At 41.1% G+C, this 27,983-nt stretch overlaps 3 protein-coding genes across 9 annotated transcripts in view; 1 reads left to right on the top strand and 2 right to left on the bottom strand.

Annotated features, from left to right (window-relative positions):
- Positions 1–5,168, bottom strand: part of sema4ab (sema domain, immunoglobulin domain (Ig), transmembrane domain (TM) and short cytoplasmic domain, (semaphorin) 4Ab) — a 33,316-nt gene extending 28,148 nt beyond the window's left edge. Inside the window, exons 1-3 of one of the 5 annotated variants that reach the window (XM_035633469.2) lie at positions 4,856–5,168; positions 1,589–1,840; positions 915–970 (exon numbers count right to left, since the gene is read on the bottom strand). In XM_035633469.2, coding sequence (XP_035489362.2) covers positions 915–970; positions 1,589–1,629 — 97 coding nt within the window. In that variant the 5' untranslated portion in view covers positions 1,630–1,840; positions 4,856–5,168. The remainder of the gene's footprint in view (positions 1–914; positions 971–1,588; positions 1,841–4,855) is intronic. The other 4 variants (XM_035633471.2, XM_035633467.2, XM_035633470.2 and 1 more) reach the window with 4 other exon arrangements.
- Positions 5,169–9,236: 4,068 nt separating this feature from the next.
- Positions 9,237–13,999, top strand: LOC118310399. Of its 3 annotated transcripts, XM_035633317.2 has the most exons (4): positions 9,237–9,332; positions 9,671–9,716; positions 12,146–12,515; positions 12,627–13,999. In XM_035633317.2, exons 1-4 carry the CDS (start codon positions 9,269–9,271, stop codon positions 13,878–13,880), a joined length of 1,734 nt encoding a protein of 577 aa, XP_035489210.1. In that variant the 5' UTR covers positions 9,237–9,268; the 3' UTR covers positions 13,881–13,999. The 3 variants fall into 3 exon arrangements, with proteins under 3 accessions (XP_035489210.1, XP_035489209.1, XP_035489211.1); XM_035633316.2 differs by having other exon boundaries at positions 12,146–13,999; XM_035633318.2 differs by lacking the exons at positions 9,237–9,332; positions 9,671–9,716 and adding an exon at positions 10,932–11,249 and having other exon boundaries at positions 12,146–13,999.
- A 155-nt stretch (positions 14,000–14,154) lies between these two features.
- On the bottom strand, positions 14,155–23,424 carry s100v2 (S100 calcium binding protein V2). The gene is made up of 3 exons (XM_035633319.2): positions 23,267–23,424; positions 19,472–19,603; positions 14,155–16,039 (listed from the first exon to the last, which is right to left on the bottom strand). The coding sequence occupies exons 1-3, from the start codon at positions 23,273–23,275 to the stop codon at positions 15,869–15,871; spliced, it is 312 nt and encodes a 103-aa protein (XP_035489212.1). The 5' UTR covers positions 23,276–23,424; the 3' UTR covers positions 14,155–15,868.
- Positions 23,425–27,983: the final 4,559 nt, after the last annotated feature.

Genomic DNA, 27,983 nt, shown 5'->3' with positions numbered 1-27,983 from the left:
AATATTTTTGCTTTTTTGTCTGATGATGAAGAAAGTAGATTAAAAAAAACAATAATAGGCTAATGTCAGATGGTTTATTGTGCCAAAGCAGAGGAGAGAAGTAGTTGATATGTGATGAGCTCAGTTGACTGAAATGTTCATTTATAATCATGGGAAATATTGAACACTGGAGATCATTTTTGAAATAGAAGACATCAGATAATTAAGTTTTGATTTTCTCCTCATGTTGTTCTTGATAGAACGAGAGTCAAAAGTATCAACACTGTCAGGAATCACAATCAAAGAATCTTTGTTCAATTCAAATGAAGCTATACTTTTTGTGATGTATTAATTTTATGCACACACCGATCAGAGCAGAGATTATGTGATGCAGTGAACCAGGTGAAGTGATTTTTACTTGAGTTGCCAACAACTACGGTTTTTGTGCAGTATAAAGTAAAAGGCCAATATATAATTACAGTTTTACACAACCATAGTGCCGAGGTTAAGTTAATAGCAACTTGTTACAGAGAAGCTTAAACGAAAGCATTCTGCCTGTACTCTTGAGTGATTGTTGGGTTGAAATTAATCTGGTAAACGTATCTACTGAGACACACCGCCCCCCTCTACCAGCAGTACCTGCAAACAGTGAATCGCAGCAGCAGAGGAAGGAAGACAGAGAACTGATACTGAACCATGTTTGTGTTTTTCTTTCTCTCTAAACTTCACTATGGAATATTCTTAATTTTACTGAAATGTAAGATTCGATTCCATGACAGATTATCCAGTTAAAAGTGACTTGTTATTGTTATGAAAATTATTGTTTTTTTCTCTGTCGGGAGCACGCCCGTTGACCCTTCTAGCTAGCTACTCTTTCCCACTGGTACATATACACATGGAATGCCCTGATTAGTAATGGAATAAATATTCCAAACCTGTTTTATTCAGGGGTTGCAGTTTGGTGCGCCTTGCAATAGAACAGTTCCCGTTCCTTTAGATAAGATCAACAAATGTAGTTAGCTTTACAGAAGTTCACATGTAAAGCGGGGCTATATATCAGCCAATATATCAGTAGCAGAATTTTTTTAATCCTAATTATCGCTATCGGCCCCCCAAAATCCATATTGGTGGGGCTCTAATGAAAATATCTGCTGCTCTTTATTGGTTGACAGATATTGGTCTCTTATTATGAACTTAACCTGCTCCAGAGAAGGTTAGCTGGTCTGCTTAAGTAACCATGGTCATTTAACTGAAGAAGAAATGAACCAGCACTGTAAGTACTGTAGGCCAACCAGTTAAGTTGCAGGAAATATGTCAAAAAAATCCAAGGCAGAAAATCGCTTAACAGTGACCATCACAGACACTGTTTCTCTGCCAACGCCTTGTTTCACGCCCTGCCCATCTGGAGCTGCCACATCCGCTTGGAGGTCTGCAGTGATACCCCTCGATTAGTGTGCCGTGGAGTTTAACGAATCCAACTATTTTACCAACATGGAACGTGCTATTGGAACCCATCCCTAGGCTTGTGGTCTTCTTTTTCTCATCTTTATAACTACCACATTGCTACATTACCAACAGGATGAAGAAACTAAAAAAAATCTTTACTCACCCATAGGGAAGGAGACTCTGGGAGTCAGTCTTGTCAAACATGGGTGAAGAAAACCCAGCAAGGCCACAGTGAGGGACAGCAGACTGTGATTCTCCATTACAGTCAGAATAAGGGAGACTGACCTCAGTTACATGTAGGGGCAGAGGGAGAGCACTGGGTGTGATTGACCCACATTGTCAAAGACTTGGTGGGGGGGTGGAGATCCTAGCTGAAGCAACATTCTCTGGTTTGCGCAGCAGACCATCACTGGATCTGAGACAGGCATGAGTGCATACACACAAACAAACACACACCGGACACACACACACCGGACACACACACACACACACACACACACACACACACACACACACACACACACACACACACACACACACACACACACACACACACACACACACACACACACACACACACACACACACACACACACACACACACACACACACAGGTGAAAGTGGGTTTGTTTCAGTGCAGCAGCATATAGTACATGTTATTACAGGGTGTGACAAGTCTTTATATCAGGACAAGCATTATAACCATAGCCATGCTGAGCTGTGTAGCCCCCCGACTGAATAAATATAAGATGTATGTATGTGCATGTGTTATAAAACAAAGATCAGAGAAACTTGGATTACAATTATTATTATATTATATTACTGGAGCCAATCCCAGTTTACATTGGGCGAGAGGCGGGGTTCACCCTGGACAGGTCGCCAGCATATAACAGGGCAACATACACAGACAAGCAACCATTCACTCTCACATTCACACCTATTGGCAATTTAGTGTGTCTCCAGTTAACCTAACCCCAATCTGCATGTTTGGACTGTGGGAGGAAGCTGGAGAACCTGGAGAGAACCCATGCATTCACAGGGAGAACATGTAAACTCCACACAGAAAGACAGTGGTTGGTTGGTTGGTTGCTGTGAGGCGACAGGGCTAACCACTACACCACTGTACAGCCCTTGTATGTTAACATATAGAACATAATTGAATTATTTCCTTGAAAAAAAACAAATTGTAAATGCAGTCTCTTAAGTGTTGTTGATGGTGATCTTTTGACTGCCTTGTACTGCTCGTGTTGGAGAGAGTTGTTCCTCTGCACATTACGTGACCTGGTGGATTCCACTGCACTTTTTGGTTCCAAAGTTAGGATATCTGTTAACACTTGGCGGTGAGTGTGGGGGTACGGTCGAATTTATCAAATTTGCTTAGGAAGGTTCCTAAATCCTGAAATGAAAGTATTTCATGGGCAGCCATGATAAGAGCTGTTTGGATTCTTTGAATGTTTTGGAAAGGTGCTTCAATGCTTCCTTTCCTATCTCCTTTAGCAAAGTGTGTACCACTGGACCTCCCTATGCGAAATGAAAGGATAAATACACGGCCCACAATTGATTGTGGCAGCAATATTTAACGTGACGCGCCATGCCTGAACTTAAACGATTCAATCCGAAGAAAAAGAAGAGTATGAATATGTCATCATGTAAGTTACTGTTGCCTATAAAGTATTTACATCTGATGTCATATGGTGTCATATGGATAAATATGAGTGGATTGTCCATGTTTAGCATGAATCAACACTCTAAGAATTCAAGTGGCGAAGTCGTCTACAAGATGCTTTTTGTAGTCCATCTTCAGAGATGTTTAGTTTCACCACGACAGACACATCAATAACATCCACCTTCGCATGATGACATAGTTTAGTGTAAGTGGAGTTGGATTCTCTGAGCAGCGCTGTCAGCTTTTCCTGAGACCTATGAATCCTCCTTTACACCATGATGTTTTCCACTGAGGAAGAGTATATGGGAAAAGACAATAGGAAGGACAATCCGAATTGGTTCAGCGGGCCCAGTGCTAGGTGGGCATGATTAGCACAGCTGCTGTGAGAGGGCTAAAGCTGGATTTATGCATGCAGGTGACATTCATCTTGTTTACATGGAATTTAAATAGATAGAAGCGTTTGATGAATCCAACATGGCCGGTTCATGAGAACTCACGGTATGAACAAATGTAGGAGAAATTTAGGATAAGAATACATGTTCTTACATGAGTCCCATTTTCTCATAGACTTTTCACTTGAATTCCCTGCTGTATGAAAAGTGCTAGACAAATAAAGTTGCCTTGCCTTTTTCAATCAGTTGAGTCGCACCTGCTGGTCATTCGAGATTAAAAAAAAGGGTGGATTCAGATTGTCCTACTTTTCCTATCTACTATTCCTTGAACTCAGTGGAAAACATCATGAGGTCAAGGAAAGGCGTAAAGGAGGACTGATAGGACTTAGGAAAAGCCGACAGAGCTGCTCAGAGAATCCAACTCGACTTTCACTACACTACGTCATTATGCGACGTCGGATGTTATTGACGTGTGTCCGCTGTGGTTAAACTACAAGACTACAATAAAACGCAGCAGCTCCATCCAGCATTCTTTAGTGTATATTACCACCATGTAACATCAGATGTAAATGCTTCATAGGCAACAGTAACTTACATGATGATGTGCATCTCTTCTGGGTCATATTCATATTCATACTCTTCTTCTTCTACTTCTTCTTCTGTTGTGGATTGAATCATTTACGTTCGTGCATGGCGCATAACATTTGGACAAAAGTCCATTTTAATATACCGTCAATGATTTTCACCGCTGAGTTCCGGGAAACTTGGAAGGATGGGACATGGGGCAAAAGAGAATCGAATCAATTTAGGTGTGGATCTGGGGATCTAAATTTTTTTAAGATTGGTCATTTTCTTTAACATGGCGAGATACGGCTTTAGTGTTGTTGTTTTTTCACAGGGAATTATGCATGGACCTTTATGAAAAAGAGTGAGCGCAATTTGATTCAGATCCAAATAAAAATCCAGATTTAGGTTTTCACTGTTGGGCCTTGGCAGGGGTCTGTGCTCTACTGAGAGCTATTCTAGTTCGCAGTGCAACAGGTTGCACTATCTATACTCACTGTTCAACAGGTTAGGTTGGAGATTGGTTAGAGCTGAGGTCAGGCATTCAATTGTAATGGTAATAGGTAAGTGTATGGGGCTAGGGAATGCATTATGTCAATGGGGCCCTCACAACTATAGAAAGACAAACGCACGTGCGTGTGTATGTGGTAAAGAAACAATAAAGTTATCTGTTGTTGGTCCCGCTGATGAAACACGTGGAGGCCAAAGTTCAGCTCCACACTGAGCCTCTGCACCTTGGCATCTCGGCTCCAGTGTGCAGTCACAACCAGAACCAGAACCAGAACCAATGTGTGTGCTGCTGTTTCACCTTGACGCCGCCTTTCCTCAGAACCAGTCGCTTCTCTTGTCCCTGCAACAGGATGCCGCCGTCATCCCATCTGTGAATGCTCCTCCGTCACCGCGTCCTCTCGTCCCCTTTCTTCTTCCTCTTCTTCCTTCACCGTTCGAACAGAATGGCCGCTGCCCCCCACATCACTGCCTCTGCTCCGGGGAAAACTGGAAAAAAGGGACGTTACATTGTGAGGTGAAAATCGCTGACCGTGGTGTAGTACGGTGGCCCTGAGAGCTCACAGCACTGCAACTTAAGAAAACACATGCAAATAGACAAAACACAAGCAAATTAAGAAAACATCTTCATCAATTTGACAACACATGCGCAGCAGTTAGAAAACGCGCTGCAAAAACCACAACACATTAACAAAAAGCTCTTCAAAAACCACAACACAACACATTAAGCAAAAGCAATGCAAATAGACTGCAACCCATTAAGAAAAAGCGCTGCAAAGACTGCAACACAACACATCAAGAAAAAGCCCTGTAAATAGACCGCACAACACAACGGAAGTGTTTCCAGAGGACACTTTTTTTTGTGTTTTTTGTGTTTTTGTTTCCAGAGGACACTTAAAAGTTATGCACACGTCTGGACACGCTTGTTGTTGATGCGGACTTTGAGTCACAGCGCTATTAAGGTTCTCTTTCCGTCAGTGGTGTTGGAAAATGAGACAAAAAGTACGTGTTTTTGATTTATTTTAACCATACGTGAAAAAAAGTGTCCCCTGGAAACACTTCCGTTGTGTTGCTGTCTTTTGGCATTGCCTTTTCTTAATGTGTTGTGTTGTGGTCTTTGCATCGCTTTTTCTTAATTTGTTGTGTTGCGGTCTTTGCAGCGTGTTTTCTAAATGCTGAGCATGTGTTGTCAAATTGATGAAGATGTTTTCTTAAGTTGCAGGGCTGTGAACTCTCAGGGCCACCGTAGTTTAGCCTTTACAATAACAACAAAGCCTAAGAGCCTCCTCCCAACAGACAGCCGAGGGGACTCTAGCCTCCACCTACAGGCGGCCCGCACACATCACAGCTCGGGCCGTCCCAAACTCTCTCAGGTCTCAAACAGTGGCTGTTGAGCCTCCGTCCGGGTGTCTCACTGAATCCAAATAAGGCAGCGCATTCCCTCAGAAATGCTTCCTTTATTAATAATAATAATAATACAGGTCCATTCAGGTCACATTAGAAAATGGCCCCACACTCAGCCCTGGAAAAGTAACTGACTCTGATGTGGCAACTAAACATTCGGCAGGGCAATCATCAGCAAGGGTCTGCAACCATGGTCATGGATGAGCTAATAATCCCACAATGCAATGCTTAAAAGTTTCGTCCTTTTAAAATGTGTGTGTGTGTGTGTGTGTGTGTGTGTGTGTGTGTGTATGTGTATGCACTACCACTCCTGAAAATGTGTGTATCCTGTGTCTAATTGTTCTATATAGTTCTGTTATTATTTTATCTTCATTCCATTATATATTATTCTTATTTCCATTCCCAAATTTACCCCATGTGGATCAATAAAGGATTATCTCATTGTATCTAATCTTAATGCAGAAGATCATACCAAAGAGGAATCATACTCAAATAAAAGTCTTTTATTCAAGTTTTACATTTTGTAAATGCATGGTAATGGAACAAAATGTACAGAAGGATCAATAAAAGTAAAGTCAGAGAAGTGCCTTTGAAAGTGATGCGTTAATACTGTAGTATGTACTGAACTGCATTTGATTGGTGAGCAAAACAAGTTAATGATTGAAGGAGGTGATTCTGAAAGTTAATCCAACTCAATCTTTGAGAATGGGTTGTACATGTTTACTGTCTCTCTGGAAGAGTTTTGTCATGTCTGAGAAAATTTCTGGTTACTTTAAACAGAAAGCCTTCATTATGTCCTGCAGATATGGCGATGGGTGTGGGTCTAATGAAATATCCTTTCAAATCTGTTTGGAGCTGGATCCATCCTAGAAACGGAAAGCCAGGCCCAGTTGATCAAAAAATGTAATCTGGATTAAAATGATCCAGATTTGGCAATCCTGTTTTGCTATCCACGATCAAATAATCCATTTTACTTGCTTCTACTTACTTGGTCCCAGTTTTTCAAAGCAACATTGGATTGGATCACCCTGTTACAGATACAATTTTTTTAAGATTACCAAATCCAGATTTACAGTGCTTTCAATGGGACTACATATCACACTGAAGACTACTTGATATGTGAACAGCAACACGGGTAGAGTCACTTAAAGTGTATTTTTTGAAGAAATAAAAAACAGCACAGAACCCAATAGAAGAACCCCTTTCCATTTAAATGTCTTTAAAACAGTCAGACCCTCATCTGAACCACAACAAATGAATAAAATATATATAAAGTTTGAAGCTGTGCTTTTAGGAGATGAATCTATATCTGGTTTTGGTTTGCTGTTGTTGGGTGAGAGTGATTTGTACCTCTACAAGATGAATCTGTGTTTCTGCTCTTTCTGTTTTTCATTTCAGAAGTTCAGAATCAGGGTCTGAGGGATCTAATCCAAAGCCATAATTGTTTTTTAGTTTTTAACAACCCATTTCCAAGATTTGATCCAATCCATTATCCAAAATCCAGTCAGACAACTTCTGAACAACTGGGCCCAGCAGGATATGGTGGCCTCTGCCTAACAGCACTAAAGGTACATCTGCTCTAGTTGTGTTTATAATCAGTCATAGTAAAACAAAAAGTATTCCTGCAGGTCCTTTTTTATCTCTTCAACCTCACTGATACTACATTGGTCTTTATAGTTGATTTGTAATTTGAAAAAATGTGGTTGAAATGGTTAAAAGCATTTGACTATGGTCCACAATGTGTAATCTATATAGATACCTGTTGGTTGTCTTGTAGAGTCCTTGATCTCTATCTTGATGCGTTGCTGAAGAAATTAAGTGATTTTTTTCTCCCACCAGGATGTATCATCTCTTCAGACTTCTTCACATACAAACTAGCTGTTGTAGGAGAATCAGTCAAATATGACATGCACAACAATTTGAGGCACACAGGATTTTGCTCTCTGAGACAGTCCGTTCTCAGCTCTTCTTAAAGCTACTTCTATTTATTCATCATCCATCTTCATTTTAGGAGTTCCGCTGTTGATCGAAATGTTGGTCTGCCTGTCATGTTACACCTTCAGAGAGTAGAAATCAGCAGTAACTGCAGTACCAAACTAAGGTTTAAACTATGCATGTAAAATTAGTCATAGACGGGCTTCATGGAGCGCGCAGCAGAGAAAGGAGTAGGTAAGATGGCTAATGGGGAGAAAAGAAGATTGGAGAGGATTAGCAGTGACCTGGAAACAGCCATGTGGTAACAGGCAGTACAGCTCCCAGCATCAAACATGAAGCTGCTGACTTACAGGTTGACTAAGGGGAACAGTGAGACGAATATAATGCTGTCTCTCATCTGCTTCTTGGTGACTGCATGAGACAACCAACTCAAGAACATGGCAGTGACATCAGTTTTCAGAGGGAGTTCCAGTGAAGTATCAGTAAAATTTATTGCTCATCATTCTTACACCACAAGCATATGTTGACAAGGAATGTTTTCTCTCTGGGGTCTCTGTGTGGGTCTGTGTGTGTGTTTGTGTGTGTTAGTATCAAGGTGACTTTCTCTTTGATTGGAGTCAATTAAATCAATAGAAACCAACTCAACTCAGACCAGCTGCTCACTGTTCGACCTGTCTGATTACCACATACTACTGTCCCATATAGGAGCCAATATATAGGTGGGGAAAGAGGACTAACAATATCCGTTCAACTGCTTTAGTGAATAATTATGACTGCCAGGCCTGTACCAGTTACCAAAGGCGTACACCGGACGCAACGCTTGTATAGTTGCATTCCAAAAATTCCATATTCTCTGCTCTAGTCAATGACTGTCCTGTTACAGCAACCCCCACTTCATTCTTTTTTTCTCATCACACTGATGAGTACTGAATAGATAGACTGTCAATTATATACACATACATACATACATACATACATACATACATTCAGTTATTTGAGATCATATCACATACTATGTATGTAGCTCCAGCCTGCTGGAGCTGTCATTTTAATATTCAGCGTGACTTGGATGTGTGATTATCTCTCTGTGAGCTACATATTCAGTCAAACTGTCACCGTCAATGATTCAGTAAAAGCAGAAAGAGAACATGTTGATGTATATGTTTTAATCAATGTCATATTGTACCTGCAGTGAATAGACAAAAACTATGCACAGCCAGCAGCGTCTAACTGATAAACCGTTGGCTCATAAAATCATTTTGACATTTACATTCTTATCTAACCAAATGTGGATGAGTTATGATGTGAAGCTCCTCTGTCTGCCTGAGTTCACAGTGATCAGCACTTCAGCTACACTTCACAGAACCTCACAGCTATGCTGAAACCCTTTGGATTTTATCTGATCATGCAGCTGTCTTTAGCAGCAGGAATAACCGCTGGTAAGATCACCGCACTTTAAGGAATTCAAAAATAGACACGTGATACTGTTTTAATTTGCCACCTCATGTATCGCATTTTGATGAAGCCAACCAAAGCAAAACATGTTGCAAGTGAAATATAATTACACTATTCCATTGAATTAGTAATTCTGTTACTACAACTCTTCTGTACCAAAACAGTGAAAACCACATTCATAATGATAATATCAGTGTTTGAAATAACAATTCATATTAGCAGAACCAATAAATATTCTAATCAGCAGATGAACAGCATTTTACACTAATGGCTGAAAACCAGTGGACTAAGCGTCAGTCATTAAATGCTTTTGTTCTTACAGATTGGAGTATTCAAAGGACTCCATTCAGATCTAATGTAGGAAACAGGTGAGGACCCACATCATGCAACACACGGCCTAGAACTGACATGACAATTCTGATGGGAAATACTGTAAAAATATTGTTGTGTTAATAGGATAGATATAGAAAAAAATGACTTATTTTACTTGGAATAAAGAACACCAGGTTTTATCAGTCCGTCTGATGAGACAAATCAGACACACTAATATAATGTTTTGATGATAGGACATGAAATTCAAAATATATTTTTTAAGGACCTGATTGTGTTTCATGTCATTAAGGCCTCTCTTTTTGCTCATCTTAAAACATCCTGCTCTTTCCTCTAATCCTATGTGTACATATTAATGCATACATTTAAATGTGTGTGTATATTAGGGGTGTGAATCCTCACGATTCAATTCGATTACGATTATCCTGTCAACGATTCGATTCGATTCGATATCCCGATGCATCACGATGTATCGCGATGCATAACAATGCGTTTTCCTCTCAATTTTCTATTTTACTGAACAATGGCTACATTTTCATCAGTTAATACAAGCAGTCAGACTCTAAGCATTCCCTTTCTTTTTTTTATTTTATCCAAGAAAGGACACTTCTTGAATGTGGAAAACCCCCCACAACAACACTTAAGTCTGAACACAGCAGACAACAGGAGTATTTACAAGAGTAAATACTAAAATGGCATCAAACTGTTAGTTTATATAGTGCACTTATTCATAAATGAAAATATTTAAATGATAAAATAAATTAAATTAAATGATCAATCAAAATAAATAGAGGCTAAGCTTACCATCTACATTATTAGTGTGAAAATGGTCATCAAAACAAGACATAAATCCTTATGTTTTGGAAAAGTGCAATAACTTACTCCACTGCTGTAACCTGTATTCTACAAAACATCACAGGACAAGAGCATTTCCTGATTGTGACTAACATCACAATGAATCTGGAACACAAAAAAGGACAGGTAGCATTGAATAGGGGTGTTAATCTTCACTGGTCTCACGATTCGATTCGATTCTATTATGATTCCTGTCAACGATATGATTCAATTTGATTTCACGATGCATCAGGATGCATCACAATGCGAAGCATCTTCCATTTTTGATATTACTGCACATCATGGCTACGTTTTCATCAATGAATCAAAGCAGTCAGATATATATGAACTTCCTTTTTTATTTTTATATTTTTACCGAAAAAAAGGACACTTAGCAAACAGCAACGTAGTGTAAGCTAATTTATTTATGTAACATTACATTTTAATTGGAATCTGTTTTTGGGTTGCCTCAGCAAAATGCTGAGTGATTTTAAGTTGAGGTTTTATTGTGAAGGGCAGAACGGAAGAAGGGAGTGGATGCGTTGTAGTGTTTGATGGTGATAAATAAAGTTGTTGTTGTTCCTTCTTGGATCACGCTGGTTCATACTACGGTCTCCGTGTCATTATTTTGTATAAATGATACAGTACAGGCGTGACAATAAGAGCTCGGTTACAGCATCAATTCTTGGCTGAGCTGGGTCCGCTATTTCCTTGACAGGCGCTACTACTACCAGGAAGTAATTTTGAACTCTAAAACTTTATTGTCCGGCCGCGGTCAGAAAATCAACAAGTAACGGCAGTAATCTATAATCGATTATTGTCCGTCACTGCATCGATGCAGCATCGGCCACTTCCGCATCTCAATGCATCGTAGAAACGATTCATTTCAACACCCCTTGTGTGTATATATAGAAGTACATTAACTGTATAGGTGTGGATATGTTTGCACCTATGTATGTATTTGCATATTCAAAATATATGATTACCCTGTGACTGTGTACTGCTAAGATATCTTTACGTATACTTTGCATTGTACATGCTGAGTCTATTTTTCTAATGTAAAATGAAGATAAATAATACTTGTTACTCACTTAACCACTCTTAACTGCTCATGTTTTTAAGTAGTATACTTTTTATTTTTCATTTGGGTATATGACTTGTCAGGTGACCTCTTGATACAGGTATTTGTATAGTGTCTCTGCTTTGTGCTTTGGCTGAAGAAGGCCTTGTTCCCGAAACGTTACCTGGGACGTATTTAATCATTTGTGGCAGTATCAACTGGGGCGGATATTTCTTGTCTTCTGGCTTTCGTCGCTTCTGTTTTTTCTGAAACATCAACTGCTAAACATTTAGAATGTTAGCATTGTCACTGATTACATGTTAGACTATGCAAGAATTTTTTTTTGTGGATTTAACTCTCCTATACTATGGTAGAAAATAATCTGTTTATATCAAATAGCTGCAAAAAATCTTATACCGGAAAAGAATTGGACAGGAAAATCCATGACTTAATAGGAATTGTGTGTGTGTCTGTGTGTGTTACAATTCGCTCAACTGAAACACTGCTACATTCAGTCAGTGGGAGTAGTTGATCCACTGGCTCATTGCTCACCCTCCCCTTATCTGTTTCTAGGACATATCTTCAGATGATTCCGGCCTGGTTGGACCCTCCACGCTTTGATCCCAAAGATTCTCCTTACAGTCACACCAAGTCCAAACAAATAAGTAGAAGTAATACTAGTGTGGATTTGGAGTTTAGAGACACTAAATACAGTCATTTGAGTATAGTCATTATGGAAGAGGACCCTGTAGTGATTGAGTCAGCCACTTACCTATATGAGAGGTTCCCCAGGGTATCAACTCTGCTGAGGTACAAGAAGGGGGTACTGCATGTTCTCAGAAGAAGCTCTTTCTTTCCTACTAGAAATCATGATGTCATACTAGTAGGCCATGGCAGAAAAGGTACTAATGAAACCGCCCCGCTAGCTGGTCATGGCTCAGAGGTACTTGCCAGATATATGTCAATCTTAAACGCTCTAAGAATCTTTGGTCATCTTGGCACCATCAGCATCATCAGCTGCAACCTTGGTAATGACCGAAACTTTATGTTGCAGTTGCTTCAAGTTCTCCGGTCTCTCAGTGTGGAAACAAAGCTGCACCTGTACAACTCCTTCCTGTCTGTGAGATCTGATGGAGAGATAATGACTAGAAGTGACGGAGTCTGGAGTTCCCATGACCTCAGCAGAAAAGTCATTGCTGAACTAGACCACAGAGGCGACCTGCTGACCAAAGTGGAACTTGGCTGTGCAGGGCCAGTGTCCCCTCATTATAAAGGAAGTGTTTTGTATCTTCAGACATTTGAGTGGCCAAGAAATCCTCAAATGTTTGTTCCAATGGAACTGCGCAAAAAGTACCCTTTTATAGACTGCCTTGAGGGGCTTACTTGGAGCTTGTTCTTTGAGGAGAATGAAAGAAGACGTGCACCTGATTATGTCCCAGACCAAGATCAAAGACACATGACGGCGATTTGGCTCATAGAACCCAGACCCAAAGAAAAAGAAAACATTGTTTTCAAGCATATTGTTAACATTCAGGATCTACTTGTGGAGATAAGATACAATGCCAGAGAGGAAGTTGCATCAGACCTTTACTATGTACTCAACGAATGCATTTACAAAGTACACAGGAAAAATCTTAGCGCAAAACTCGTAGGGAAGTTCATGGGCACTGAAAATCAGGCTGAGATTGAACGTTTCCGTCAGAATTTCAATGAGCAGCAGAGCGAGTCCTCCCTCCAGGAGCTGAGACAGGGTCTCAAAGCGTCAAAGTTCAATGATTTCTGTCGACAGACTTTCCAGTTCCAACAGTGTAGTTATAACTGCGAGAGATGGGGTCGTTACTTCATGGCAGCAGTGTTTTCAGCATCTGTGCGCAACTTCAGAACCTTCTCACTTTTTCTCATGAGTGTCATAGGCTGTGAAGTAGGTCGCTCACGTGGGACGGACAGCACCCTGTGCACAGCGTTTGTTGGAGATGACCACCCCATGGTTACTGAGCAACCCTGGCCGGAACATCTGCAACGAGGATTCTATGGCTGCACTGTTGACAACTATGAAATAGCTCCACAGAACAGACAGATTTGGTTAGATCAAGTTGTTGCAAAGGAAAATGCCCTGTACATCAAATCAAAGCAGATGATGAATGCTGTCAACCATGACGAGCAAACAGAACTAGACATCTTTGGCCGGGTCAAAGTCATGAATAAATACGTGTTCTCATCTTATCTAGAATTCTTTCGAGGTACACCTGAGGGAAAGAAACTCAAGAGAGGATGTACTCCCACTTTCCATGAGAATTTAAATCCGTAACGTTGGTGTAACCTGTGATTCATCTAGTTTATATAATCTAGTATTCTGAACGGCCTGATGATGTGGTATTCGGCCAGATGCTGATATAACCCTGAAATAAAATGGTTTGCTGGAACTCATTTGATTATATTTTCATAGTTTGAAGAATGGGAATAATCTTGATAATGTTCTAATTAAAAGCACTAAAACACAACACCTGTTAGAGCCCTTTAATACAAACTATTGATTGTTTTTCTTATTATACCAATAAATGATTTAACAATAACAAATGAAATATTTCTTTATATGTTTATTACACAATTTTCTTATGGTGTCAAAGGTCAGAATACAGAGAATTACAAAATATAAATACTTAGAAAATGCAGAATCACAGAGGATAAAGCATTACTAGTAGAAACTTATAAAGGGACTATAAAGCTCACATTTAGAGAGTTTCTGCCGGAGATGTTTCTCTAGATTAAACAGATTTAATGCTGACATTCAGAAAGAATTTCTCTAATTTTGTGTTATGTTTCTGTTGCATATGAGGTCAAATAGAGAAGAGTAGTATCATATACTTAAAGATTCAGACAAGGTTTTACAATGAAAAGTTACTGTGTAAACTGCCATGGCCTCAGGCCATAACAGATACTGTGAACTGGGAATTGCAGTAATAATTGATCTTGGAGTCACAAAGGAAGAAAGAAATTCTCTTTAAATGTTACAAAACTTCCTACTCTATATTTCAAATGATCTGGCCTCAACTCTGTTAGATGATGCAGCCCATATATTGATGTGCCTGCAAAATACTTGCCGTGTTGATTACACTATATAACTGTACATAAAATATATGCTTTGCATTTAAGTGGTTAACTAGTGAGATGATCACTGCTAAGCAAGTGAGAAAAAATGGACACCATAAGACCCTGCTCTTGTTCCACCATTTTCAAAACTGTCATAACTTCTATTGAGCTTTGAGCTGTTGGACGATTTACTGATGAAGCTCTGAATACCACAGTGGTGGGCCATTCATCCTGTTTTTAGTGATGGGAGATCTGAAGGCATCATTAATCAACATCAAACATGAACAAAAAATATGATAAAATTATAACAAATAATGGAAAGTGACAATGTTAATGACTCTGACTTTGATAATGTCCAGCAGCTATTTGCACCAGTTAATTCAAAATCAGACAAACAAAGTAATTGTTGGATCGTCACATAGTGTCTGAAGGATCCAATTCAAACTAGTTTGACCACATGTAAAGTGTTACGATCCATTTATAACCACAGAGTGACACTTGGGTTTTATCAGTGTGGATCAACCGGGGTCAGCCAACCCTCCCTCGTGATCCTCCTCTCCACCAGACTTGTTCTGCTTTGGTGAACTGTTGTTGTAAGCAGGAATTAAAATTAAATGATAGCGACATTTGAGTATCATTGAATTTTCCCACTGACAAAAATGAGAGAGAGAGAGAGAGAGAGAGAGAGAGAGAGAGAAAAAAAAAGTTCGAGAGAAAGCGAGCGTATAGAGGCTGAGACAGGTGAAACTTCACTTTTCACAAATGGGACCGATGCGGCCTTGAATGCACCTTGGAATTGATGTTGGGAATGTGTGTGCGTTTATAAGGATGACATTGTATATTTCAAGCATACTGAAGGCATGTGGTCAGTTTGACACCGAAACTGTGTCTCAGTTTAGCTGCATCACAGGACAATCTGAGAAATGTAAACTAGCCTGAATTGTATTTTAACTGATGCAAAGGATGCTGGGCAGTATGTTAGTCGGAGCATGATGTTGAAACCAGTCAGATGGACACCACAGCATGAAAACCTGTAACGTTTCAGTCCTACATGTTGGGAACAGCTTGCTGTGTGCAGAAAAACTTTGCACCTTTGTATTCTGTCCGACACCTGAATAAAGTGATTTATCTATTGTTACTGTGATTCATTAAATTCCAGGGTGGAAACTCAGAGCTTGCTGATGTGTTGTGCTGAGAGCCTGCTCTTCACAGGAGGATGCAGCTACATGAGGTGCCCTTTGGGCCACTGAGGAGGCCATGCTGGGAGGTGGCTAGTGACTGGATTAAGTTCCAGAAATGCTTGAAAGAGATGCCCTCTCCTTCACCTACACCCATCTTCCGCATGATCTCACCCATTCCCTGGTCTGTGCCAATCCCCTGGGAACACAACAGGACAACATTTAAAAAAACATTTGTATGCACTGTGAAAAAGAAGGCCAAACTTCGGCCATTTCGTTTTATTACTAATTGGTTGTTATCGTCAGTCAGTTATATTGTCACTTTATTGTCACTGCACTTATCAAAGTTCAAATGGGAACATGATGTCAGTAAAAAGAAGTTGGATATAAAAAGAGACAGTATTTAGACAAGAGAGACAGAAACGTCTACACAACAACAAAGCCCCAATGTAAAACATTTCTGACAAGGCACCAAAACTGTTATATCTTATCTTTTTCTATGAGCTACATTTACAAGGATGTCATTCTAGTGGAGAAACGTCAAATCCACAAATTCTTTCTCAGGACGATAACACTAACCCGAGCTTCATTGTTCAGTGGTGGCGTTGACACTGTCAGGCAAACTATTTATCTAGATTACATGTACAATTTCATGTAGAGGTCATACTGAATGCAAACACCTGAACTATCACTAATAATATCTATGATAAATATTTACAAGTTTGGAGTTTACTGTTCTCATCCAAATAAGTTTATCTAACCTGTTGGCTTGTGTCCCACCTGTCTGATCTTCTGTCTGATCACCTGTCTGATCGCCTGTCTGATCGTCTGTCTGATCGCCTTTCTCATCACCTGTCTGATCATCTGCCTGTTCGCCTGTCTGCTCGCCTGTCTGATCGCCTGTCTGATCGTCTGTTTGATCGCCTGTCTGATCGTCTGTCTGATCGCCTTTCTCATCACCTGTCTGATCGTCTGCCTGATCGCCTGTCTCATCACCCGTCTGATCGTCTGCCTGATCGCCTGTCTGCTCGCCTGTCTGCTCGCCTGTCTGATCGCATGTCTGGTCGCCTGTTTGGTCATCTGTCTGGTCGTCTGTCTGATCATCTGTCTGCTCGTCTGTCTGATCGCATGTCTGATATTCTGTCTGATCGTCTGTCTGGTCGCCTGTCTGATCGCCTGTCTGATCGCCTGTCTGGTCGTCAGTCTTATATCTGTCTGATCGTCTATCTGATCACCTGTCTGATCATCTGTCTGCTCGCCTGTCTGATCGCCTGTCTGATCATCTGTCTGGTCACCTGTCTGATCGCCTGTCTGGTCGCCTGTCTGGTCGTCTGTCTAGTCACCTGTCTGATGGTCTGTCTGATGGCCTGTCTGATGGTCTGTCTGGTCGTCTGTCTGGTCGCCTGTCTGATCGCCTGTCTGATCATCTGTCTGCTCGCCTGTCTGTTGGTCTGTCTGGCCGTCTGTCTGGTCGTCTGTCTGATCTTTTTTCCGACCGCCTGTCTGATCCTCTGTCTGATCGCCTGTCTGATGGTCTGTCTGGTCGTCTGTCTGGTCGTCTGTCTGCTCGCCTGTCTCATTGTGTGTCTGATCACCTGTCTGATGGTCTGTCTGGTCGCCTGTCTGACTGCCCGTCTGATCGTCTGTCTGATCATCTGTCTGATCGCCTGTCTGATATTCTGTCTGATGGTCTGTCTGATGGTCTGTCTGGTCGTCTGTCTGGTCGCCTGTCTGATCGCCTGTCTGATCATCTGTCTGCTCGCCTGTCTGATGGTCTGTCTGGCCGTCTGTCTGGTCGTCTGTCTGATCATCTGTCTGACCGCCTGTCTGATCGTGTGTCTGATCGCCTGTCTGATGGTCTGTCTGATGGTCTGTCTGGTCGTCTGTCTGACCGCCTGTCTGATCGTCTGTCTGGTCGTCTGTCTGGTCGTCTGTCTGGTCATCTGACTCATTGTCTGTCTGATCACCTGTCTGATGGTCTGTCTGGTCGCCTGTCTGATCGCCTGTCTGATCATCTGTCTGCTCGCCTGTCTGATGGTCTGTCTGGTTGTCTGTCTGGTCGTCTGTCTGATCATCTGTCTGGTAGCCTGTCTGGTCGTCTGTCTGGACGTCTGTCTGGTCGTCTGTCTGATCATCTGTCTGATCGCATGTCTGACCGCCTGTCTGATCGTCTGTCTGATCGTCTGTCTGGTCGTCTGTCTGATCGCCTGTCTGATCGCCTGTCTGACCGCCTGTCTGATCGCCTGTCTGATCGCCTGTCTCATTGTGTGTCTGATCACCTGTCTAATGGTCTGTCTGGTCGCCTGTCTGATTGCCCGTCTGATCGTCTGTCTGATCATCTGTCTGATCGCCTGTCTGGTCGACTATCTGGTCGTCTGTCTGCCTCTGTGTTTCGTCCTGTTGAGTCCAGTCAGACTCATTTCAAGACCTCTGTGTTCCCAAAACTAAGCTATTAACTTCTAAATATTATCGTGCACAATACTAGGAGCCAAGCTGTACTAAGCAAGAATTAGCCTGTTTCTACTTTATTATCATTACTTTGTAGGACATAAACTTGCACAAAATAAAATCATTATGTTACAGTTGTTTTTCTCTAATTATCATTTCAAAGTGACTACTAAATAATTTGACCCATCTTTTTGAGGTTTCATTATACATTGTCTGACAAATGTATGTGAGGAAATAAAGTAAAAGGTGAAAAACAAGTTTTCAAGGATACAATACTGAATCTAACAGATATCTAACAGAGAGCTTGTTTCTCTCTTTGTTGTTGTTGTGATTTTACTGCTCTGGCCGGGCCGCAAACCTGGGTCCTCAATATGGGAGTCCGACGCACTAACCACTAGGCCAAAACCGCGGAGTTGCACGAGAGAGCGCTAGCTAGTTTACACACACTGCACTACATGCACTTGACTGGCTGGACCACCGTTACGCAGGTACAACAAAACAAAACATGAAAGAATTAAATCCCATTTCCAAATATTTGTGCTTGGTGACATTCTGAAAAGCCGTGCAGTGATCAAGGCTAATGAACCCAGGATCATTAGGTAAATTAGCCGATGTCATCTATTGTCTCACAAAGACGAGTGCTGACAGGTGGATGGTCCATTTCGGATTTTATCGTTCTATTGCACTACAGATATTGTTCATGTTACAGCACTTTACTTAGTTTAAAAATGTCTATTTTAGGTATTTTATATAGTCAATTGGTGAAGTAGCATTGATCACTTTTAGGGAGGGATACATTTTGCCCCCCCTCCCCACGGATAAAAATAATTCAGCAGAGGTGGGGTTATGAAGACCAGAAAGGGCGAAGTCCCACACATTCCCTCCTGTAAATCGCACCCTGAACATATATATGATCAGTGTGTTTTTTCACATCATACATTTCATCTATGTGTGTGTTTATCCTCTAATTTTCTCTTGCTTTGTGTAAAACAAAGTGAATATTCATTTTCTAATTTCTAATTCTCCTTCAATAATTCACTACATGTTTATGCTCAGGTAGACAAACACGTTGTGTGTTTATCTTGTGTGTCTGCCAGTGTATGAGGCCAGTGTGTCTTTGTGTGAGCTGAGGTTTGATGCCACACCCACTGAGGAAACACGTGGAGAATGAGTGTAATTTTACCTTGACCAGGTTTGGCATCTGGGAGGACAAAAGACCTTTGAATTCATCAGTTTTCAGTGTTGGACCATTGTCAGCTGAAGCAGCGTGGAACTGCGTGACCAGCGTGTCAATGGCCTTCTCCAGGTCTGAGATCTGTGGAGAAGAGGAAGGAACAAACATGGGGCAAGAAAAATGTTAGTAAGCACATAGTCATGCGTCATTTATTGTCTTCATTCGTTTCTCATTTGCTTCCTCTGTGGATCAGGTCTGGTTAGCAGATGAGATTGTTTCCAAGTTCAAGAATGAACTTGAAATCAAATTTTATGAGACTGTTATAATGCCCATCACTTAATAGTAAATTAGTACAGATAGGACAAAGTATTACAACTATTTAATGTAGTATTCATCGTGTTTTTGCCCCCTGGGGTCAACATATGACATCACCTTATAAAATTCTCTTGAGAATAAGGAAACCGCATAGTCACACATCCAGCAGTCACATGATGATTCAATGTGAGTGTGTGTACATGAGATGACTTTAAATCCTGTGTTCCCTCTCTTTTAGCTTTGTTTTTGGTCTCCACCACCTCCTGAGGGAAAAATATTTCTTTAGCCAGTACATACTCATACACAAACACGGAGCAATCAGAGTGGATACTGTTAACCATGTGTAGTGATGACAACTACGCTTGTTAGGTTTTTTTGCAGTGAAAAGTAAAAGGGCAATTAAGTTCTAAATCAAACCACCTGTTCAACAAACATGTAGAAAAGTGATAGTTTCAACAGTTTGGTCTGAAGTATGAGTAATTATGTTAGTTTGCCACAAATCTGGTAAACTTTTGTAAACGTAGCTATCGTCTGAGACCATACACTGTATGTAAAACTGGTTGATGCGTCTCCACTTCCTCCCTTTGTATAAAAATGAGGCTAAAATATCCAGCATATGGGACATCTTATACTTTTGACATCATTTGGAGGACCAGTGCCTCCAAGTCTGAGGCCATGGTTCTCTGCTGGAAAATGGTGGATTTTTCTCTACTGGTTGGGGGAGAGTTGCTGCCCTAAGTGAAGGAGTTCAAGTATCTCGGGCTCTTGTTAATGAGTGAGGGGAAAATTGAGGGTGAGATGGACAGGAGGACTGGGGCGGCGTCAGCGGTAATGCGGCCGGTGTACCGGACCGGTACAGGATGCCAACTGGGAGCCTTCCTTTGGAGGTTTACTGGGCAAGTCCAACTGGGGGAAGACCTAGAGGTAGACCCAGAACTCGCTGGACAGACTACAAATCCCATCTGGCCTGGGTACGACTCAGGATCAGCTGGAAAGCATGGCTGGGGAGAGGGAAGCCTGGAGCATTCTGCTTAGCCAGTTGCCTCCCCGAACCGATCTTGGATAAGCAGAAGAAAATGGATGGATCGACGTCATTTGGAGCCAAAGTCTGCACAATAGAGAACATGATGTGGAGCTGCAGTATAAACGTCTTGTCGGTCACAGATGACCAATCGCGAGTCAGTCTAAGCTGTCAATAATTATATTTCACTCTATTTTTATAGCATCAAATAACTAATTAGAAACCAAACTTGCAGGAAAATTTTCCAAAAAATTGTGAAATGAGAAAAATATATTTAATATGTACTTTTTTGTTGGTCTCATCTGCTAAAATGGGGGGGCAGGGGTTTATGACCTATACAGCAATCAACCACCAGGGAGCGATCAGGGTGATGAATGGCTGCCATGTTGTTCATCTTTATATACAGTAAAAAGGTAAATGGACGGTGTTTATATTTATATAGCGCTTTTCTATCTTATTAACCACCCAAATCACTTACGGCACAAGTCACATTCACCCATTCACACTGGAATATACTTTTTCTATCGCATTCATACACTGTCGGTTACTCATGTCTGTGTTCTTCGTTCTCTCTAAACTTCACTCTATTTATTTAATAAAATGTTATATTTGTTTCCAGTGACACATTATCGAATTAAATGTTATTTTGCTGTTGTGACAAATTTTTCAAATCATGTTTTGGAAATAAAATATGACCTGATGGAAATTCCAGCAATAAAATATATATGATCAATACGTTCTCCACATCCTATATGTCATCCATGGTTAACATGCTTGTTTATCCCGCCACAGAGTCGTTTTCTCCTGCTTCGTGTGAAACAAAGTAAAAATACGTGCTTCATTTTCTAATTCCTAACAAGTGAAGGCAGGACATTGTTTCTCTGGAAACTGCTGCTGGACACAACATTGACAAACACGAGACTGAAACCAAACTTAAAATGTGCTGAAAAAGCAAGAGTTTGCGCAAAAGGACTAAAAAGCAGCTTAGAGCCTGAGAGTTGGTGATAATATCTTTCATATTACATGCTCATTTGAGTTAATGTTTATGTGCATTGGAACACCATAAAAGATGGTTGTCTCATCTCAGAGGAACACACTCCAGTCTTGCTACAGTTATTCAATACTTGTGGGCCAACAGCTTTGTCAAAACCACACCCTTTCTGACTGATGTACCACAAGCCACTGCAAGCCCTCTGCACTGCAACTGAAAACTCTCCCAGACAGCGCCAATATCCTGACTCTAGACAGGGCACACTGTACTACTGTACTACATTTCACCGCTTATTATACTCACTCAATATTTCATGTATAAATATATGTAAGTCTAAAAACAAAAAATGAGTTAAATCTATCAAAAGGAAATGGAGGCTTTAGTTTGATAGTTGTCTCCACAGTAAGTATGTCAACTTTTTTCCAGTAGTCCCTTTTGAACCTTTCTTAAAAAGTACTTTGGTTGATTAAGATGTTGTGAATTAGTTTCAAAGAAGAACAAATAAAGTTTTATTCCCTGTTTTTGGTTGTTTTTTGTAGTACCCATTACCACACCCAAATCACAACTTTTCTCTCCAGACAATCTTTAGTCAAAAACTCCATAAAGTTGTACTTTTTAAAGGATTGATAATAACACTTTGCGAAAGTATCTTCATCAGAGAGTGGGTTCTACAACCTGCTCTCAGCCGTGACTATCGAATATGTTCAGCTTCAGGATGTAACCGATTGAGACTTGATATGGACTGGTTTTTGGGGAGGAAAGTATCTTCATTATTACAATTATTATTATTATTATCATTTGGGGCAGAGACCCGGTACAATTTAGGTCAGAGGTGGCATAGTCCCCACTGGAAGCCAGCCGTCTTAATTCATGGTAAAGAATAAAGAATAGAATGAAGATGTCATTCTGCATTGCACAATCCAGGATTTCTGCCTGAGCTTCACCTAGGCCCCGTACAAAAAACAGCCACACCCCGAGTAACTTACTGTATTCTTTACTAAAGGTAAACAAGTGTGTCCGCTGTAAAGTTTGTCATAGACTAGTGAAGCCTGAGGTTGTTAGTGCGCTGTAGAGGCATGACAGCGCCTAATGCTCCACGGTGCTGCTTCTCAGGGAGGGGCCGCGTCACCACCAAATAAGTTCCAGTAAAAAGAGCTCGAGGCTGCGGAGCTCCGACTCGGCTCTGGTCGGTCAAGCACAATGGCTTCCGTGTCTGTGGCATAATTCTTTATCCCGGAACGATTTCAGTGGGAGACCGTCCGTTAACCAGTCGTTGCGCATGTTGCTCAATCTGTAAAGTTTGTCCATCTGGAAACGACTAGTTTCGTGACGGGGGGAAACAGGATTCTGGCGAGAAAACGGACTGATAAGTTGGCGTTTTTTTTTCACACATTCCCCCGTCCGATGTCTTGTTTTTTTTAATTAGCAGGTTTTGTTTTTTCAGTAATAAAATAAAAGTTTGAGAATCAGTTCTTACCTGAGGCATGTCGACTGGGAGTTTTCTTCCTGCGTGTCTCGTTGCTGCTGCTGTGTCAGTGGAGCGGCTCTGTCACCAGCTGGCAACAGTCCTGGATCCTCCCACAGCCACAGCCTGAGAGCAACCAGGAAGGAGTGGAGGGCCACAGCCTGAGAGCAACCAGGAAGGAGTGGAGGGCCACTGCAGAGGTGTGCTGCCAAAAAGTGGTCGTCTGCCAGAAACTGATTTTATGTGGATCAAACTCTCATTACACAACTTTATAAAGATATGTCTTTGTGAAACTTTAATGTTTCTTGTAAGAGAAACGTTTATAGCGTAATCAGGCATGGATTGCTCACAAGAAATACGATTCTTGTGAGCAATTTTGTATGCCTTTGTGGGTTTGTATGCCTTTGTATGTTTAATATTACTACACTGTAATTATCATGACGATATATGGTAATGGGTTATGTTATAAAATAAAGAAATTATTGCAATTATCCATATAACTTCATTATTTCTCCTGCTCTGTCTTAGATTATAACCCATGCAGATTTTCACCTGTTGAATTACCTTTAAATGGGTCATACACAAGGGGCCAACTCTGAGGCTTTGAAATGAAGCCTATGCGGAAGTGCTATAAACTGCAGTTCACTAAATGCCCGCTTGAGGCTGGCTGGGGGGGTTTTCTAACTCGCCCATTTATATTATATTACGGTTTGAAAAATCTGCATAATTAGGGGCGTGGTTACTTGAGTGACAGGCGACGCCGCTGTTTGTTAGCCGCTCGGTGGTGGTTAGCCGCTGGCAGCGCTAGGTGTCAGCTGAGCTAATTCCCGGTCAGTGAACGGGACTTCTCGACCGCGGAGTCGGAGCCTTGCGGAGAACATTTGAAGCTACTACCGGATGAATAATACGCCTGTTCTGCGGTCAGTCGTCCCAAGAGAAGTCCAGGAACCTTGCCCTCCTATTGTTTCGGTAAGTAAAATGATAGTATTGTTCTGTGTTTGCAGTAATTAGTGGGTGTCGGTGTCTGCGCTCGGTAGCTGCTTGTTAGCTTAGCTCGCTAAAGCGCTCATTAGCCAGCTAGCCTGGGGTTAGCCTCGAGCAAGACTCCGGCTCTGATGACAAGGCAAGCGGAATCAACACGACACCGTCATGAGCCGGTAAAAAGCGACTGCGTGTGGATGGAAAATATGGTCCACCACATTAAATGTTCCATACGAGCAATGCAATGTTAACAGAACATGAATGCTCACTGTCAAGGTATATGAAGGTGTTTGTATTGCAAATGTTAATGTCACATATCAGACTTGTTTCAGAAGATACCATTAACGTAAGGATGCGGTGTGTTGTTGGTTATTGCGCCAGTACAGTAATTTAAAATGAAATAGAAGAACACAAGAAGTTGATTCATATTTCTTTTACTAAAACCGACACGATAGATAATTAGGATGCAGAAACAGACTTGTTGTGATTGTCTGTGACATGGTTTGTCTGTGTTGTAGTAGTAGATACTTTATTTATCAGGCAGTGTAGTTCTCCTCCAGATGATCCAGACAGACTGGACCAGTGGAAGCTCAACATGAGTCAGAACTGAACTCGGACTCATCACTTCAGCACTGACCAAAGGTCCACATATGGTGTGTGAGTAACTTAATGGTCACATATATTCCCCAAGTGAAACATGAGAACAAAGGTGCCTGTAAGCTTTGATAACAATGTACATTCACTGTGTTGGTAGAACACTGTTAAATCTCAAACTACATTTAATACAGTTGAATATCTACAGAACACAAGCACACAAACCTCTTTATTTACAAACTTTTCTTCATTCATTCATTCATTCATCGTCTACCACTTCATCCCAGCTAACACAGGGCGAGAAGCGGGGTTCACCCTGGACAGGTCGCCAGCCTATCACAGGGCCACATGAAGACATACAGAGACAAACAACCATTCACTCTCACATTAACACCTACGGTCAATTTAGAGTCTCCAATGAACCTGACCCCATTCTGCATGTCTTTGGACTGTGGGAGGAAGCCGGAGAACCCGGGGAGAACCCACGCATACACAGGGAGAACATGCAAACTCCACACAGAACCGGGATTCGAACCCAGAACCTTCTTGCTGTGAGGCGAAGGTGCTAACCACTACCCCGCAGCCCCAAACTTGTCTTACTATTTTTTATTTGTGTCTTTGTTATTAGGGAAGGACCTGCCTGAAGGACTCCACTGTCTTGACCATGTTCTGTCTCCAAGAGCAATGAAGACAAATTAATCACTCAGTTCTTATCATTACATGTACTGTTACACAGCTTTTAAAATATATTTAAATCACACAAACCTGTTATTGCTTAAGGTTTTGTGAAATCTCACATATTCAGTCAGTATTAAAGACATAAATAGTTACAATATAAACATAATTTATGAGCCAGAGCCAGAAGTTATAGATTAACTCTCAGATTTATTCTTAGTGAAGGTACAAAACATAAAAAGGTGGACAATATTAAAATTAAAGAACACATTTAATATACAGACTGGGCTTGTGCAAGCGGTAACAGCTGAGATAAGAATGAGCCCAGAGCTGCAGAGTCCATGTGGTGGGAGGAGAAGGGGATACAGTGTGGGACTGTAGGGGAGGGGAAGAACAGAGGTAATAAGTTTTGTAGCTATAGTTGGTATTTTTTATCAACCATGACGAACATAAAAATAAACTCAACATTGTCCATGAAAGTCAGGTTGTCTTCATGTGGACCAACTACTGATCCCCCTAACGGTTGTCGTCACCACAGTGGATGATGTGAGCTGCTGCTCTTCCTCACGGAGTGGAAACAGAGTGGAAGAAGGCTTTTCCACCAAAGTCCACCAGCCAAACATAGCATGCCAAGGTCTGCAGCTTTCTGGACACCTCGACGGACAAAATTGTCACCACGTCCACATTGTGACTGTAGGATTAATATTAATAAATGAATGTGATAAATGCATCAGATAATGAAAAATGTGAAGTCCACTAAAGAGTGTAGTTCACTTTTTCATTTTTATGATGACAACACTGTTATGTCACATCTGTAGGATAAAATGGACCTAAGGAGCTACATCTCAGAATATAGATGACAGTCTCTAATACTTTATATTTAGACAGGCTATATAACTGTAAAGTCAAGCAGCCACGACTGGTACTGGTTTGTTTTGTGCAGCTAGTGGAAGCATCGCAGGTGAACTCAACAACAACCAATGTGCTGGAAGTAATAAACATCTAGTAACAAATATAAAAGTGCCTTTCTTTCAGTCATATTCAAAGTGATAATCTGGTACAGTAATGTCTATAGCAGTACAGGTAAGGAGGACTACCACGGACTTCTGTCAGTGTGAAAACTTGATCTGTGCACTGTTTACGACAGTGGTGTGGGGAATTATAGTTTTTTTATGTTCTTGTTTGGTGTATGTGTTTGTCCCTTAAGGCCAAAATAAAGAAATAAACGACAATAATAACTAAGACTACAAGCCAGTGTTAATTAAAACATTTACTGTATGCCAAAAAACACTAACCATCACATGTAACTTCTGTTTAATTGATTTAATTTATTAGAATCAAAATATAGTGGTGCAAATTACCACTAATACAAATTTTCTTTTAAAGAAATTTTTAAAACTTATAATTTCAGTAACAAATATTTATTTCAAATGTCTTATAGTTCCAGTCTTACTTACCACATGTAACATTGGCTGGGACGACTGGTACCGGAGCTCACGATACCGCCCTGTTGCAGCCTCGGGGCCGCGGCACTAGCCGGCTCGCACTTAGCCTAGCTTATTAGCCTAGCTCCTTAGCGTCAGCTAGCTGGGAAGCTTCGATGTAGGTGTGCGTGTTTCAGCGACCGGTCTGCATTCGGCACACCTCTATGTCCATATTGAGATTAGCCGGGTAAGGGAGGAGTCGGACTCTGCCAAGATGGTGACGGCCTGACTAGCTGCAGAACCGCCCACTTTGGGCCTCAAAACCGGCCTGCAGAAACCAATGGGTGACGTCACGGATGCTACGTCCATGTTTATATACAGTCTATGGTCATACAACCCATAAAACACAGTATATTACCTGTCAAAAACAACGAAAATCTGTTTCTAGCAGATGATCACTTTTTAGCACCACACCTGTATTCTCTCGAATGACCAACAGAGGGCACTGGTTGTGAAAAGAAGTCAGTTTCTATTGAAGTCGATAAGAAAATGAACTGAAATAGTCAAATAGACGAATGTGATGGTAAAAAGTATTACCTTATTATTATCTCAAATACACACACACACACACAAAGTTTCACAAACATAATTAGCTGCAACTCTTTCTCTGCAACATTTCAGGCCTTTATGACACTGTTCCCCTTTCTCAAGGTCAGGCTGAACTCTTTACCATGTTTTGAAAGTCCCTAAGCTAAAACCTAAACTTTATGCTCTAGGGAGGGGAGTCACCCAAGGTCACTGCCTTACACTTCTGCCGTTGATGTAATTACATAAGACTGTAACCTACCACTGTTGCCTCTCTCATGAATGTATAAAAATGCTGCAAGAAATATACTCTGGTTGTTGATTCCTCCTGGACTCTTTCTGAGTCCTGCTGGACCCGAAGCCACGATAAATTCACAAAGACAATTTATTTTTTCTCAGTCTCTTTATTAGACAAAAACTGCCATATCCTATAGGTGCAGGTTGCAGGTGTAGCAGATCACAAACCGGTG

This window comes from Scophthalmus maximus, chromosome 5, assembly GCF_022379125.1.
Source record: "Scophthalmus maximus strain ysfricsl-2021 chromosome 5, ASM2237912v1, whole genome shotgun sequence".
Taxonomy (NCBI): domain Eukaryota; kingdom Metazoa; phylum Chordata; class Actinopteri; order Pleuronectiformes; family Scophthalmidae; genus Scophthalmus; species Scophthalmus maximus.
The sequence above is the reverse complement of the archived record's forward strand: the minus strand, read 5'-3'. Positions and strand labels throughout refer to the sequence as shown.

Bases quoted from the DNA above. Each gene is read 5' to 3' on its own strand.
- LOC118310399 (XM_035633316.2), top strand. From the start codon at position 9,269: ATGCTGAAACCCTTTGGATTTTATCTGATCATGCAGCTGTCTTTAGCA. The intron at 9,333-9,670 runs GTAAGATCACCG...TTGTTCTTACAG, and splicing joins AGCAGCAGGAATAACCGCTG to ATTGGAGTATTCAAAGGACT. The intron at 9,717-12,145 runs GTGAGGACCCAC...ATCTGTTTCTAG, and splicing joins AGATCTAATGTAGGAAACAG to GACATATCTTCAGATGATTC.
- s100v2 (XM_035633319.2), bottom strand. The intron at 16,040-19,471 runs GTAAAATTACAC...TTGTGTTCCCAG, and splicing joins AGATGCCAAACCTGGTCAAG to GGGATTGGCACAGACCAGGG.